We start from the raw sequence: 16,443 nt of genomic DNA on the forward strand, positions 1-16,443 counted from the left end.
AGAGCGTCTTAAGCTTTGTTGTGAGGCAAAATTTTAACCCCGCGCGTTCCAATTCACCAAACAATTTTGCCCCTATCTACATAATGGGGAAAAGTGTGTGTGTATCAAGCCCCGCCCCTCATTATGATGTCACAATGGTTGACTATGGGATGGAGGATGTGTGATGGGTATATGGGCACTGGACTATGGGATGGAGGATATGTATGACGGGTATATGGGCACGGGACTATGGGATGGCGGATATGTATGATGGGTATATGGGCATTGGACTATGGGATGGAGGATATGTATGACGGGTATATGGGCACGGGACTATGGGATGGCGGATATGTATGATGGGTATATGGACATGGGACTATGAGATGAAGGATGTGTGATGGGTATATGGACATGGGACTATGGGATTGGGATGGAGGATATGTGATGGGTATATGGGCACTCGACTATGGGATGGCGGATATGTATGATAGGTATATGGGCATGGGACTATGGGATGGAGGATATGTATGATGGGTATATGGGCATGGGACTATGGGATGGAGGATGTGTGATGGGTATATGGGCACTCGACTATGGGTTGGCGAATATGTATGATGGGTATATGGGCATGGGACTATGGGATGGAGGATGTGTGATGGGTATATGGGCATGGGACTATGGGATGAAGGATGTGTGATGGGTATATGGGCACTCGACTATGGGATGGCGAATATGTATGATGGGTATATGGGCATGGGACTATGGGATCGAGAATATGTGTGATGGGTATATGGGCATGGGACTATGGGATGGAGGATGTGTGATGGGTATATGGGCACTCGACTATGGGATGGAGGATATGTATTATGGGTATATGGGCACGGGCCTGTGGGATCGTGGATATGTATCATGGGTATATGGGCACAGGCCTATGGGATCGTGGATATGTATGATGGGTATATGGGCACGGGACTATGGGATGGAGGATATGTATGAGGGTATATGGGCATGGGACTATGAGATGAAGGATGTGTGATGGGTATATGGGCACTGGACTATGGGATGGAGAATATGTGTGATGTGTATATGGGCATGGGACTATGAGATGGAGGATGTGTGATGGGTATATGGCCACTCGACTATGGGATAGAGGATATGTATGATGGGTATATGGGCACGGGCCTAGGGGATGGTGGATATGTATGATGGGTATATGGGCACGGGACTATGGGATGGAGGATAATTATAACTTGCTATAACTAACCACAGTTTGTTACTATGCCCGGGCAGTGCCGGGCTCTTCAGCTAGTATACAATAAATTCTAATTTATTAAAATACCAAGTTTCCCTTCCAAGTGTAGACTTATAGGAATAATGAACCAAGCCCATATTCAGAGTTTTATCTATAAAAGTATATGTTATGTTATGTTATGTTATGCCCATATACAATCCCTTGCCCGCTCTTGCCGCTTACACCTAAAGAACATCTCTAGAATCCGCCCTTTTATCACTATGGAAACAACAAAAACCCTCCCTGTTGCATTGATCCACTCTCGCCTGGATTACTGCAACGCTCTATTAATTGGCCTCCCCGTCACTCGACTATCCCCTCTCCAGTCCATACTCAATGCAGCAGCCAGGATCGTCCATCTGGGTAATCGGTACTCGGACGCGTCCGCTCTTCGCCAGTCCTTACATTGGCTGCCCATTCATTATAGGATCCAATTCAAAGTACTTGTTCTCACCCACAAAGCTCTCCACAGTGCGGCACCCCCTTACATCTCTTCTCTCATTTCTGTCTATCGGCCTAGCCGATCGCTGCGCTCTGCAAACGACTTTCGACTAACCTCTGCACTAATCCGTACCTCCCACTCCCGACTCCAAGACTTCTCCCGTGCTGCTCCTATCCTCTGGAATGCTCTACCCCAAGAAATCAGGACTATCCACAATTTGCATAGTTTTAGGCGCTCCCTCAAAACACACCTGTTCAGAGCGGCTTATCACATTCACTAATCAAAGTCATTCTCTGTGTAAGTGTGCGTGTGTAGCCCATTCACTATCTCCATCCATCCTTCACTCCCGCAAGATGGCTGGACCTTCATTGTAAATACACCATTGTAAATACACACCTGTACTCTGTATCTCCCTCACCTCATTGTAGATTGTACGCTCTCACGAGCAGGGTCGTCTTATTTCGTCTTATTTTGCTTTAATTATTGTATTGTTAGCGTTGTTACTTATGACTTGTGTTTTGAAACTGTTAAACTGTAAAGCGCTGCGGAATATGTTGGCGCTATATAAATAAAGATTATTATTATTATTAGTTATGAAAACAGCCAACCAAGCTTGAGTTGATTTTCTTTTCAAAAGCTTCTCCTGGAGCCCCTTCCCAACATCTGCTGTACATGTACGATGCTTATTGAGCCCTCATGTATGGAACCGTCTCAGGAGCTGAGCCCGCACTGTAACTGACAACTGCTGGATTTGTCACTCCTGATAACCACCTAAATGCTGCTGTCAATATCTTACAGCAATATTCAAGGCACGCTATGGGGTGGGAGTGGATGCATCATTCCGAGCACCCATTAGGTTTGTGATTGTGAAATCCCTGGTGTCGGAATATGTGGGAGTACAGTGGGCAGTCCTATTTAGTGTAGGAGTCCAGTTGGCGGTCCTTTATAGTGATTGATGGCTAGATTTGCATGCACAGTCATACAGAGAAGACTGTCAGTCACTAGTAGGACCCCCCACTGGACTCAAATGCCTACAAACACCAGGGATTTCAATGAATAAGATTCAAGTTTTTCTGAAACTTTTCCAACAAAAATGTATGTAAATCTGATCATCTCCTACTGCTCCATAACATCCTGCCTGTAGATCAGATACCATTTTCAACATGACAGGTTCCCTTTAAATTCAGATTGGTGGATATCCAGCTCCTGAAAATCGAACTGTTTACAAGGACCAGCATTGTCCGTTTATATGGCTGATGTTCCTGAATGGGACTGAGCTGCAGTGAGTGGTAGTGCCAAACTCCGTCATTACTCAATGTGGGGCTCCGAACCTTGAAACAATCAAAATTATGCTGCATGTAGGGGAGCCGTGATGTAACCCCTTTAGTTGATTGGTGGGGCTACCTGGTGTTCGGTTCCCATCAATCTGATATTTGTGATCTGTTCTTCATAGGAATAGGCCATGAATTTTGTAGTCTTAAGGCTTCCCTACACCTAAAGATAAAGGTCGCTCAAAGTGGCCATTTTCAGTGGAACTGACTGACCATCTGTATGTTGGCCATCCAACTCTCCCCTGACATCATCATAGAGGGATCGTGTATGGCTCTAGCTCTAGGAAACCTTTTGTTGCCCTTTCTCAATCATTGCTGGACCTCTAGAGGATAGCAAAAATTTGCATTGGTAAAGAAATTAAACGCAGATTAAATGAGCCAAGAATTATTGTTGAGGTTTAGCCTGGAACAGTTCCAAGAGGTAATGAAATAATATTACTCCTAGGGATTACTGGTCAATAATATCTATTCCCTAAAGTCAAAAACCGCAATCAAACCGCTTTTATCTAGTTTTTGGAATCTGCAAGGCTTTCTACATTTATGCCTGCAACACTATGGTGTTACCTATCATCACACACAAGGTATTCTATAGGGAAAAAAATAAATAAATATATATATATATATATATTTGTCCTATTCATATATAAGATATCCAATACATTTATAAATTCATTATTTATACTGATATACATGAGTTACACTAGTACTGTATACCAGGAACCACATGAGGAGATTGGTTGATTTCTCCACAATTGTCATGATGCTGATGCGCCCCAGGGGCAGCGGGATTCTCGGTACCGGGCCGGTCGTCTTAAAGGGATGTGTCACAGTGGCAGTGACCCGGTCCGTGGCCCCAGGCTGTCATGCAAAAGGGGAGTATTGATTAGGGATAAAGTTTATGTAGTGATTCGTGACGCCAGTTGGAGTGTTCGACTGTAGTATAGCCGGCACTGCAGATGATCCCTGGGGAGTAGATGGTGATGGCAGTGCAGATGTTTAACCCTCTCCAACCAGGGTGGACCCCCAGAGATGGTGATGGAAGTAGAAGGCATGGAGTAATAAGGCAGGAAACAAGGAAAGTCACTTTATCATTTACTGTAGTTCAGGTGCAGTTCAGAGGAGATATTACAACTCTCACCAGGTTACAGTCTGCTCTGGAGAATGGGAGTTATCCTCTCTGTTGTGACTTGGTGTAAGTTTCCTACTATTCTAATCCCTTCTGGGACCAAGGCTTCCCGGAGTCTAAAACTTTCCAGTATAGCCACTACTCATTGTGTTTTCCTCCTCAGGCAACTTGCAGCTTGGTTCCTGTGTGAAGCTCTTCTTGCAAAATCCTTCACTGATCGTAGTTTTCTGCAGTCTTTCCGGGGGAAACACTCCACTGTTGGTTGCATAAACTCACACAGTCTCGCAGCTTACCACGCTGCTCTGAAAGCATGGATGGCCTAGGGACTGATTCCCTGATGCTTATTAGCTTTACTCCTGAGGGAGTACATGTCATCATGGCTTCCAGGAGCGTTCTTCATCTTCCTCCACCTTCTTCTCCACTGAAAACAACAACTCTTGACTCCTTCCCCTCCCAGTTAGGGTATGTCTGCAACGCTCTAAGCTTCAGACAAGTAAGGGAGTGAGGTAAATTGTGTGTGTGTGTGTGTTGTGGTCTCTGGCAGAGAAAGCATAACTCCCATTGCTCACAAAACAGTAAATATTTAATCCTTTTGTGGCGATAAAGACGCAGGACGCCACATTGCCATAGTGTATAAATTAAAGATTAGTCTGTCATCAGACCACTGTAAATTATAAATACCTGTGCAAAATAATTATATATACTGTACATATGCAATGTAATTATATATACATGTGCGATCATTCGGCAGGAATCTATCTCTCCCGACGCCTACATACAAAGGAGATCTTGTTCTTCCGATCATTCCTGTAGTCTCTACGGTGGCTCATCTCGCCACGTACAAATGAATTGGCAGCCCAAAATGAAACTGACCGCATCCTTATCTTCTCCAACATCATCTGTTATGGAATAGTCTGGAAGCCTCCATACATAGTAGCTCACCGATATTGGGTTCAGCTGATGTTAGTCTAACGTGTATGGGGTCCTCAAGACTATGTTCACACTTGTGTTTTGACATTCCATTTGTCTGTTCTGTTTTTAGGAACAGGAGAATGGAATTAATGTTAAAAATGGATCTGTTGCATAACTGATGCTGATGCAAGTAGAGGCACACATCCTAATCATGAGGCCTGTCTGAGTCCCGTTATGTGGCCAATTTTAGACTGAAGTATTCAAAGGGTTGTCCACCTTGGGTCGTCCAATTTTCTTTAAACATTCTCTGTTGATGGGTTGATCTGAATATGTCCCACTGCTTTGTATTCAATTTACATATAGCACCAGTACAAAGTTAATGAACTTTACATGGTGTTTATTGAACTACATGGAGTAGATTGCCACTCCAAATCATCATGGACACTGTTGTATTTTATTTATTTTGGGTTGTTTATATTGCACTAACATATTTTGCAGTGGTGTTACAGAGATTTTTACCATTCACATCAGTCCCAATAGGATTAACAATCTCGAACAAGGGTGGGCAATTAATTTTCTCAAGTGGCCACAAGAGAGACTGTGATTGTGGTGGACCAATCTGATGAACCAAACGTTTTCCCACTAGCAAAGTTAATTTTAATTAATTGATCTTGGAATAAAAATAAGTTGCACAATTGGATGTGTTAAAAATGTTCCTGTGCTGAGATAATCTTATAAATGTGCCCCTGTTATGCACTGTGTTATTCCTGTGTCATGGACAGGAACATGGTCTGATCATACCACATCTCCTAGGCAGGGGAGGAAGCAAAAGAGAGGATACAGATTGGACAGCATGGGATCACAGCTGATTCTTTTTGTAAAGTAGAAAATTTCCCTGCTTGTTTTTAAGAATGCTTTATTTAAAAAAAAAGAATCACTTGTGATCCCATGCTGTACTATTTGTATCCTTTCTTTTGCTTCCTCCCCTGCCCAGGAGCTGTGGTATGATCAGACCATGTTCCTGTACGGTCAGACTCGGCCATTACACAGTACATAACAGGGGCACATTTATAAGATTATCTCTGCACAGGAATATTTTTTTAATACATCCAATTGTGGAATTTATTGTTATTCAAAGATCTATTAATGAAAATGTTGATTAAATTAAATTTGTTCGTGGGACAACCCCTTTAATTCTGCTTATTATTATTTTATAATTTCTATCACTTAATATTGAGCTAGCAATTAACTAGCTGTTACTGGTAATATATGTTCCAATTATTATTTATTAATATAGCGCTACTTATTCCATGGCGCTTTACATGTGAAAAGGGTATACATAATAAAAACTAGTGCAATAATCTTAAACAATATATGTCACCAAATAGTACAGGAGGCGAGAGGACCTTGCCCGCGAGGGCTCACAATCTACAAGGTATGGGTGAGGATACAGTATATGAAGGGGTAGAGCTGGTCGGGCAGCGGTTTGGTGGATGGTTGGTTACTGCAGGTTGTAGGCTTGTTGGAAAAGGTCGGTCTTCAGGTTCCTTTTGAAGGTTTTCACGGTAGGCGAGAGACTGGTATGTTGTGGTAGCGAGTTCCAGAGTAGGGGGGATGCGCGGGAGAAATCTTGCATGTGATTGTGGGAAGAAGAGGAGAGAAGGAGATCTTGTGAGTAGAGTTGAGCGACTTTAGTCGGATCTGGTTTCATGAAACAAAATTTGTTTCAGATGAAACTGGTCAGACTAGGGCAAAAAAAGTCGGAGTTTGGTCCGAAACCCGACCCCAATGCAAGTCAATGGGGAATAAAAGTCGGCATTGAGCGGATGACATTCATCCACTCAATGCCGACTTTTATTCCCCACTGACTTGCATTGGGGTTGGGTTTCGGACCAAACTCCGACTTTTTTTGCCCTAGTCTGACCAGTTTCATCTGAAACAAATTTTGTTTCATGAAACCCGATCCGACTAAAGTCGCACAACTCTACTTGTGAGGATCGGAGGTTGCGTGAAGGGCTTATAACAATATCATGATAGGGCTTATTGTATGCAAAAAAAAGGGTTGCACTCTATTGTGCTAAAGCATGTCAATGTGAAATGTGAACAGTAATATGGCTTTTGAATATTAGGAAAAAATGAATGAGACGCTTTCCACAAAATTTGGCCAAATGTCAGCCCATCAACCAGCATCAAGGTTTTTTGTATATTGTTAGCCCCCCACCTCGTAAATTCAATATAATAAAGGGGGGGACTCATGGCAACACAAACCCTGTCAAATTCATTATAATAGTTCAGTTGGTGGCCAAAGGAAAGGTCAAACTGAGGTCAACGCGCTGTCTGTCGTAATACTTGAGCTAGTAAAAACTGCTTCTGACCAGTTTTTTGGCGCCTTTTTTAACAGCTCTGATTGGTCAGTTGAACTATTGGCGGGCTATTTTATCATATAAATAACCCTGTTTTCCCCCATTGGTCCTATTACGACATGGAAGAAGATAAGAAGATCCCTCCCTCCCACCCTCTGATGTATTTTGTCGTAATGTTTGCTTGTGGGAAAATCGCCCAAGAGATGGGTGGATTGGTTATGGTTTGGAAGTCTGGTAAACAAGTTGGTCTTAATTTATTGAACTAATTTATTAATTTATGTAACCCAAAATAAATATCACGGCCATTTCTGCCATTAAAGGAAATTGATTGTTATGTTTTTATTGTATGAGTGGGTTTTGTGCAGCCATGTATATGGAGGTAGCTGCTCCTGGTGTGCACCTATTCACACTAGCTTGGATGTGCCAGTCAGTCTTTTGTTATTTCTAACTTAGCTTACTGACCGAGCACTCCGCCCTTCACCATGTGGTAATTTTAATTACAGCAGGTCCCTACCGACGCATAAATGCAGGCTTTACTGAGACAGGTGTCCACATTCACTCAGGAATACAGACATCGGCCTAAGAGAGGTATTCACACAGGTCAGAGACCCATCAGTCTTTCAGACCACCTTGACGATGGTTGATGGGCAGACCTTATTTGGCCAAATTTTGTGCAAAGCGTCTCATTGATTTTTTCCTAATATTCAAAAGCCACATTACTATTCATATTTCATATTTCACATTGACATGCTTTAGCACAATAGAGTGCAACCCTTTTTTTGTATATAGGGCTTATTGTAATTTACCTGTCGGAGCAAATCAAAACCATACAATTTACTGCTTTCTAACAAGATCATAAATCATACCTCTCCTATTATTCAACCTTTGTACCTTGATCAACAACTCGCAACACAATGTGATGGTCCCACAGTCCCAAGAGACAATATGTCACCACAAAATTGCCCACATAATATGTCCCCACACTGCCCCTTAAACTATATGATGTTCCCTGAAACAGTATCATGCTTAAAAATGCTCCACAAAGCCCCTCCAACAGTATGATGTCCCCACAACCCCCTCACCCAGTATGGTGTCCTATCACAAAGTACGATGTACTCACAACCCCCCCACAGTATTATGTTCCATCATACAGTATGATGTCCTCACAAAGCCCCTCACACAGAAATGATGTCCCCACAAATCCCCCACACTGTATAGTGTCACCACAAAGCCGCCCAAGCCATATAAGGTCCACACACAGACCCCCACACCTCATGTCCTCACAAAGACCCCATACACAGAATGATGTACTTACGCAGCCCCCCTGTACAGTCTGTCACCGCACAAGTTCGTTAGGGCACAGTATGAAGTCCCTACACAAGCCTCTTAGGGCATAAGTAGCTGCTGACAGCTCCCTGTTCCATTATTGTGTTCACCAGTATCTGCATCCCAAGGCTGCAAATATCAGTATCAGTGTCAGTGAGAGGCTGGGCAGGACGTGGCCACATGATGCGGGACACCACTGTTTCCAGTCCTTTGGCGTTTCTGGTCTGCAGCCCACAGTGGAATAAACAAAGAGCTGCGTGTGACCCGTGGGATGGAATTTGCCCAGATCTAGAACATACTCATCAATTAAGTCCATAGGAGGCCAAATAACCTTGTAATATATTTTTGGAGAGCACTGATAACCACAAAGCCACCACCAGGGCTTTCTCGCTGCTCTTTGCTCTGGCAGATAATTGCAGTCTCAAGTGTACCTAGTTAATGTATTACATTCTGTTCAGAAGTATTTAATAGGGTATTTAAAATGTTTATCTAAACTCCTTTTAGTATGCTGGTTCATGTGACTACCTTCCCCTGTTTTTTTGGAGGTGTATGAAATGTCATTTTTCCGTAAAGCTTGCAGCTTGACCTTAGCAGGCCTGGAGAATACTTGTAAGCTTGGTAGCCATTGGTTCCAAGAAATAATTTCCAATGTCATCTCTTCAGGCTATGTTCACACTCCTTGAAAACCACTTGGAAAGCTCTTACTCATTTCTATGGGAAATCCACTTTGTTGTTCATACGAGGAGTTTTTGAGGCTTTTTCTTCTTGAAGAGATCTTGAAAAAGGCCTATTGGGAGAAAAGAAGGTACATGTCACTTCTTTGAAGCGGATCCTGAAGGAATCCATTCCAAATTATGCACTGTCAAATCAATGGCTGCGAAAAAAAACTTTGGGGAAAAAAAAAAACTAGTTCATATGGAGCCATGTGATTCACAATCATGAACAATCCTTCAACATTTCATTCCCACTTTTAACACCGTACTCCTCAAATTCTAAAATAGTTTTCATTTTTTTTCCACAACTGGAAATATTTTGGAACCCATAATTTTAGCAATCTGTTGGTGCAAAGATTGTAATACTTTAGTCTCCCACTGATTCTATTAGACTTGTGGTCATGTTTAATCTTGATGTTGTTTCCTCTGCAGCCCACGGGGGGTGAACGTCACATTTTCCATGAGAAAGTACTGAAAAAGAAGAGACTGTGCGCTGCATGCAGTGAGCCTGTCGTATCCCAAGGCAGTGTCTGCAGAGGTAAGCAATGACTACTGCCCATACCCATTCCTGACCGTTATGGCAAAGCATAACTGAAAATGTACAAGCTGGATTCTGTGTCAAAAAGTCCACCACATGTTCTCCAGCGATCCAAAGATTGGACTGATGCTGGTAATACAGACTTTCATTTCATAATTAGGATTTAAAGGAATTGTTCCTTTTATTGGAAGAATTTACTGGCAGTAAGTTGATTAGTGGGTATCCGAATAGCGGGACCATCAGTGATCAGCTCTTGTCGGTGAGGGCAATTTTCCTGCTGTGCCTCCACAGGAGAAATAGGGCATTACACCGTTCTCATTCTACAGCTAAATGAGACTCTTCGCAGTTGTACTCCATCTCTAATAATAGATAAGGTTCCCGAACAGACAACCGCTTGTCACGGGGCAGTAGGGAAAAACAAGAGACGTGGAACCTGGGCCCCTGAACTGCCCCTCCGGCTAAGGGGGTGCCCTGACTTTCTTTAACTTGGGGGTACACGATGGTAGTGAGGCCCAAGTCCCCGACCTGCCCCTATCTCCTGTTAAACCCTGAGCTAAACCCTCAACCCCCTCCCCAGGAGGTGAGACAGGGAATAAAGTGAACTGCACCACAAACCAAAGGAAAGATAAAACAGACACCATGGAGTTAAAGCAACTAAAAAACAAAACTTAGCTTTGTCTGCTGCCAATGCTTTAAGCAGCAGAGTAAGGCTATGTGCACACGTACAGTGGGGAAAAAAAGTATTTAGTCAGTCAGCAATAGTGCAAGTTCCACCACTTAAAAAGATGAGAGGCGTCTGTAATTTACATCATAGGTAGACCTCAACTATGGGAGACAAACTGAGAAAAAAAAAATCCAGAAAATCACATTGTCTGTTTTTTTTCATTTTATTTGCATATTATGGTGGAAAATAAGTATTTGGTCAGAAACAAAATTTCATCTCAATACTTTGTGATATATCCTTTGTTGGCAATGACAGAGGTCAAACGTTTTCTGTAAGTCTTCACAAGGTTGCCACACACTGTTGTTGGTATGTTGGCCCATTCCTCCATGCAGATCTCCTCTAGAGCAGTGATGTTTTTGGCTTTTCGCTTGGCAACACGGACTTTCAACTCCCTCCAAAGGTTTTCTATAGGGTTGAGATCTGGAGACTGGCTAGGCCACTCCAGGACCTTGAAATGCTTCTTACGAAGCCACTCCTTCGTTGCCCTGGTGGTGTGCTTTGGATCATTGTCATGTTGAAAGACCCAGCCACGTTTCATCTTCAATGCCCTTGCTGATGGAAGGAGGTTTGCACTCAAAATCTCACGATACATGGCCCCATTCATTCTTTCATGTACCCGGATCAGTCGTCCTGGCCCCTTTGCAGAGAAACAGCCCCAAAGCATGATGTTTCCACCACCATGCTTTACAGTAGGTTTGGTGTTTGATGGATGCAACTCAGTATTCTTTTTCCTCCAAACACGACAAGTTGTGTTTCTACCAAACAGTTCCAGTTTGGCTTCATCAGACCATAGGACATTCTCCCAAAACTCCTCTGGATCATCCCAATGCTCTCTAGCAAACTTCAGACGGGCCCGGACATGTACAGGCTTAAGCAGTGGGACACGTCTGGCACTGCAGGATCTGAGTCCATGCTGGCGTAGTGTGTTACTTATGGTAGGCCTTGTTACATTGGTCCCAGCTCTCTGCAGTTCATTCACTAGGTCCGCCCGCGTGGTTCTGGGATTTTTGCTCACCGTTCTTGTGATCATTCTGACCCCACGGGGTGGGATTTTGCGTGGAGCACCAGATCGAGGGAGATTATCAGTGGTCTTGTATGTCTTCCATTTTCTAATTATTGCTCCCACAGTTGATTTCTTCACTCCAAGCTGGTTGGCTATTGCAGATTCAGTCTTCCCAGCCTGGTGCAGGGCTACAATTTTGTTTCTGGTGTCCTTTGACAGCTCTTTGGTCTTCACCATAGTGGAGTTTGGAGTCAGACTGTTTGAGGGTGTGCACAGGTGTCTTTTTATACTGATAACAAGTTTAAACAGGTGCCATTACTACAGGTAATGAGTGGAGGAAAGAGGAGACTCTTAAAGAAGAAGTTACAGGTCTGTGTGAGCCAGAAATCTTGATTGCTTGTTTCTGACCAAATACTTATTTTCCACCATAATATGCAAATAAAATGAAAAAAAAACAGATAATGTGATTTTCTGGATTTTTTTTTCTCAGTTTGTCTCCCATAGTTGAGGTCTACCTATGATGTAAATTACAGACGCCTCTCATCTTTTTAAGTGGTGGAACTTGCACTATTGCTGACTGACTAAATACTTTTTTTCCCCACTGTATGCAGAAAATTTCTGCATAAAAACAGGACTCCTTCCCAGAAAACGCGCGTTTTTTTTCAGCGCGTTTTGCCACGATTTTTTCCGCGCGTCCCAAGACACATGGAAAATAGCCAGAAATGCGGAATTTACCGCAAAATTAATGAGCATGCTGCGTTTTTTACCGCGGAGCGTTTTTTTCGCGGTAAAAAATGCATCAATATGCACAAAAAGTGCAAAATGCATTAAAATGAATGGGAAGCTTATTTTAAGCATTTTTTGAGCGGATTTGTTGGTAAATCTGCGGGAAAAACGCGAAAAAAAACGCTGTGTGTGAACACAGCCTAAGGCTCCTGAACTCCGCTTTCAGCAGTAACACCACTGCTCCCGATAGCTCTCCTCTTCAGCAGCAACACCACTGCTCCAGATAAGCTGAAACCCCTCTGCACCAGGTAGGTCCAGTCTTCACCACGGTTGGTTTCCAAATGAACAGTATTACCAACAGAGATCTGCAGCACCAGGTAGCCTATAAAGGGAAGAGGGAGTGGTCACCACCTGCATAGATAATTAATCACCATGCAGTAACACCAGCAGCCACCGGGGGGAAAAACCCATCAGCAGACCATCTACAGTTGTAGTAACACCAGCGGCCACCGGGGGCAAAACTGACATTAACCCCCGATGGCCTGAAAGAGAAAAGGTTTATAAAAGAGAATCCAGATCTGACAGATCCAAAAATGGATCGTGACAACGCTTTTCTGTAACATCAGAATTTCCTAGTTGAGTTTTCCTATGATGGACATTTTTCACCTTACCGCTAAACAGTAAATGTCTGATCACAAGGAACCCCACATCTGGGACCTGTACTGCTGTACCCTGCTGTCTACATATAGTCATTGGTTAGAGCAGCAGAGCAAACATTTGACCATCTACCCATTAAAACTCTTTCTCACCACAGTCATTTAGTGCGAAGAATCAAATAGCGCTGGACATACGATCTAGAGATCAGTAGGGAAACCAGCCTTGAGCCCCCCATCAATCTGACATTTATCATTTATTGTAATGTCCAGGCAAAATGAAAAGTTCCCCGGAAGCTTTATTCTGTAAAAATTATTAAGCCTTCTTAGGCCTCTTTCACACATCAGGTTTTCGCCGTCAGGCGCGATCCGGCGCTTTTGACAAAAACCGGATCCGGCGAAATGCAATGCCGGATCCAGTTTCCCCCCCCATTGACTTGCATTAGAGTCGGATCGAGCAGGATGGCCATGCGTTTCATCCGGTTTTCGCCGGATCTGGCAATGTGTCGCGATCCGGCGTCTGGAAAAAACGGCTACTGTAACGTTTTTTGTCTCCGGCGAAAAAGCCGGACACGCCGGATCCGGCGTGTCGGGCTTTTTCACACAATGAAAGCCTATGAGCGCCGCAATGCGCCTGATCCGGCGACAGCCGGATCCGGTGGCCGGATCCGTTTTTTTTGGTCTGAGCATGCTCAGTAGCTCTGCCCACAAGACACATATATAAAAGCAAGACAGTGGGACCCTCAGCCACACCCAACATGCCACCCAAGACAAGAACCAGGTGCAGGAGAAGGCAGAAGACATCTGCAGCAGCACCATCAGCACCACCACCACCCCAAATGGAGCAGCATGCTGAACAACGGGAGGGGAGTCCAGCAGCAGATGAGAGACGGTAATTATCAAATCCCCCATTCCTCCAAACTAGGGCCATGGAATATCAAGATATTCATTGGCCCTTTGTTTCTCTTTATTCAACAGCCGCCCAAGAGATGCAGCAGCAGCAATGGCAGCACTGGCAGCAGCAACACCACCCACAGCCATGGAGTCTGGCCAGCAGGAAGACAGCACATCTTCTTCTGGGAGCCCTCCCTCGCATCGTCAGCGTTTGACGGTAAGTTTTTATTTCCAAAATCCATCATCTCTGTAATATATGTCTATTCATTGCCTTTTATTTCAAAACAGGAATCACAAGATGAAGAGGAGCTCCCAGAAGAAGAAGGAAGGGGTGGACAGACACCTGGAGTGGGCTCACAATTGGTAAGATTTTTACATCAAACGCAGAAACACAACATCACACTACACACAACACATAGAAAACAATGTTCTGCAGACCACACACAGCAAACAAATGCCTACATCCAAAGACATAACATTTTTTGTTTTCTTCTCTAGTCTTCCCAATCTGGTGCTCGGCCAAGAGGTCCTCGCAGTGCCTCCCAGGGTCGTCGGCGACAGCAACGCGGCGGTCACCAGCGTGTAAGTATAAATATTTTTGCTTTGTTTTTTTGCACTTTTTATTTCATTTCTTTTGTGGAGGCTAATTATGTTATTTTTGTCTTTTTCTTTAACAGCCTTCACAGCGTGCTCCCGACTCTGACGGTGAGGATGGAGGAATCGATGTGGACCACCTCATCGATCTCGTCAGAGAAAGGGAGCCGCTCTGGAATATGGCTGACCGCCGCCATGCTGACCTTATCGTTACCCGACGACTCTGGGAGGAAATCTGTTCGCTCCTTGTGGACCGCTGGGAGGACCTCGATGCTCGGGCCCAGATTAAAGAGCGTAAGTATATACAGTACCGGTTGCTTGATTTAAACCAGTGTTTCCCGAACTCCAGTCCTCGTGGTCCCCACGGATCATGTGTTCAGGATTTCTATTTACTTTGGAAATCCTGAAAACATGACCCCTGGGGACCATGAGGACTGGAGTTTGGGAAACACTGATGTTGTATACTAACCACTTTGTCCTTTCTCGTTTCAGGGGAGAGAATTGTGAAGCGGTGGCGGTCTGTGAGGGATCGTTTCAAGAAGGAGTTCAATAAAGAGATGCGGGCCCCGAGTGGATCTGGAGGACGCAGGAGCAAGTACAAGTACGCACGAGCCCTGTCGTTCCTCCGGTATACAATGGTCACCAGAAGGTAAATATTACACACCACATGTGACAAAAAAATGTTTAGATGTAACTTTTTTTTTTCAGCCAGGGCCATACCATGTCACTATTTTAATTGTTTTTTTCTCTTTATTCCACAGCACGGTGAGCAGCACTCGGGAGCCTGCACGATTGGACCCTTCTGAGGCGATCCCTGAGGAGACCGGCACCGAGGGACACTTCGACCGCCCCGGTACATCTGCACCTTCCCAGCCTTCCCACACATTCGACCCATCTGTCCCATCCACCAGCACAGGAGCATCGTGGCCGCCTACATTACATGAAGCTGCTGGTGAGGAGATCGCTTTCCCTTTACCCCACCCTTCTGCCCCTGCCACCTCTAGTACACCTGCGGGTACTGGGCGGCAGAGGGGTCAGGAAAAGACTTATGCGCCAGAGTTCTTGCATCTGAATGCATCTTTCCAGAACTGTCTAAAAGTCTTGTCAGAGCAAATCTCCGCAGGCTTTCAGCAGATCAACTCCAGCATTCTGGAGGTGAAGACACTTCTGCAAACCATGCATTCAGAAGCAAGATCTTCGCCAAACCACACCTTTTTCAGGTCTGTTGTGGAGCGCATGGAAACGCTCTCTCCTACCCAGCAGATGCATGTAATGCATTCATGCCACAGTGCTCTCCAGCATGTTACCTCCCAACCTCCTCCTCCCACCACAGTAGTTCCTCCACCTGCACCCCCTCCAGCCACTTTCCATCCTCCCCCTCCTATTACATACCATCCACCTCCCCAGCACCAGCCACCTCCCCAGTACCAGCAACCTCCCCAGTACCAGCAACCTCCCCAGTACCAGACATCTCCCCACTTCCAGCAACCTGCCCCGTACCAAACTCCTTCCCCGTACCAAACTCCTTCCCCATACAACTTGCCATCAACATCATCTGCTCCTACAGTCCCTGCCCAACCCTCCACTCCACCGCCCACCACCTCTTCTGCCTCCCACATGTCCACCCATTCTGTAGCTTTTTCCACACCTTCACCTCTAACTGTTCCTTCCCCACCACGATCCCAGTCCTCTCTCCACACTCCCAGTGTCGAAGTGTCCCGCAGCCCCTCCAGCAGTATTTCCACCCCACACTACACCGAGTTGTAATGTTTTTTTTTAATAAAAATGCCCATTTGTTTGTTTTCAAACATTTATTCAAAAAGTTTTT

General features: G+C 44.5%; 1 protein-coding gene across 1 annotated transcript in view; it reads left to right on the forward strand.

Annotated features, from left to right (window-relative positions):
* Positions 1 to 16,443, forward strand: part of TNS2 (tensin 2) — a 256,747-nt gene that overhangs the window by 93,553 nt on the left and 146,751 nt on the right. Inside the window, exon 2 of the mRNA XM_073546168.1 lies at positions 9,916 to 10,021. Within this exon, the coding sequence (XP_073402269.1) occupies positions 9,916 to 10,021 (106 nt within the window). The remainder of the gene's footprint in view (positions 1 to 9,915; positions 10,022 to 16,443) is intronic.

This window comes from Dendrobates tinctorius, unplaced genomic scaffold (assembly GCF_039654945.1).
Source record: "Dendrobates tinctorius isolate UK_male_01 unplaced genomic scaffold, ASM3965494v1 ptg000145l, whole genome shotgun sequence".
Classification (NCBI taxonomy): Eukaryota; Metazoa; Chordata; class Amphibia; order Anura; family Dendrobatidae; genus Dendrobates; species Dendrobates tinctorius.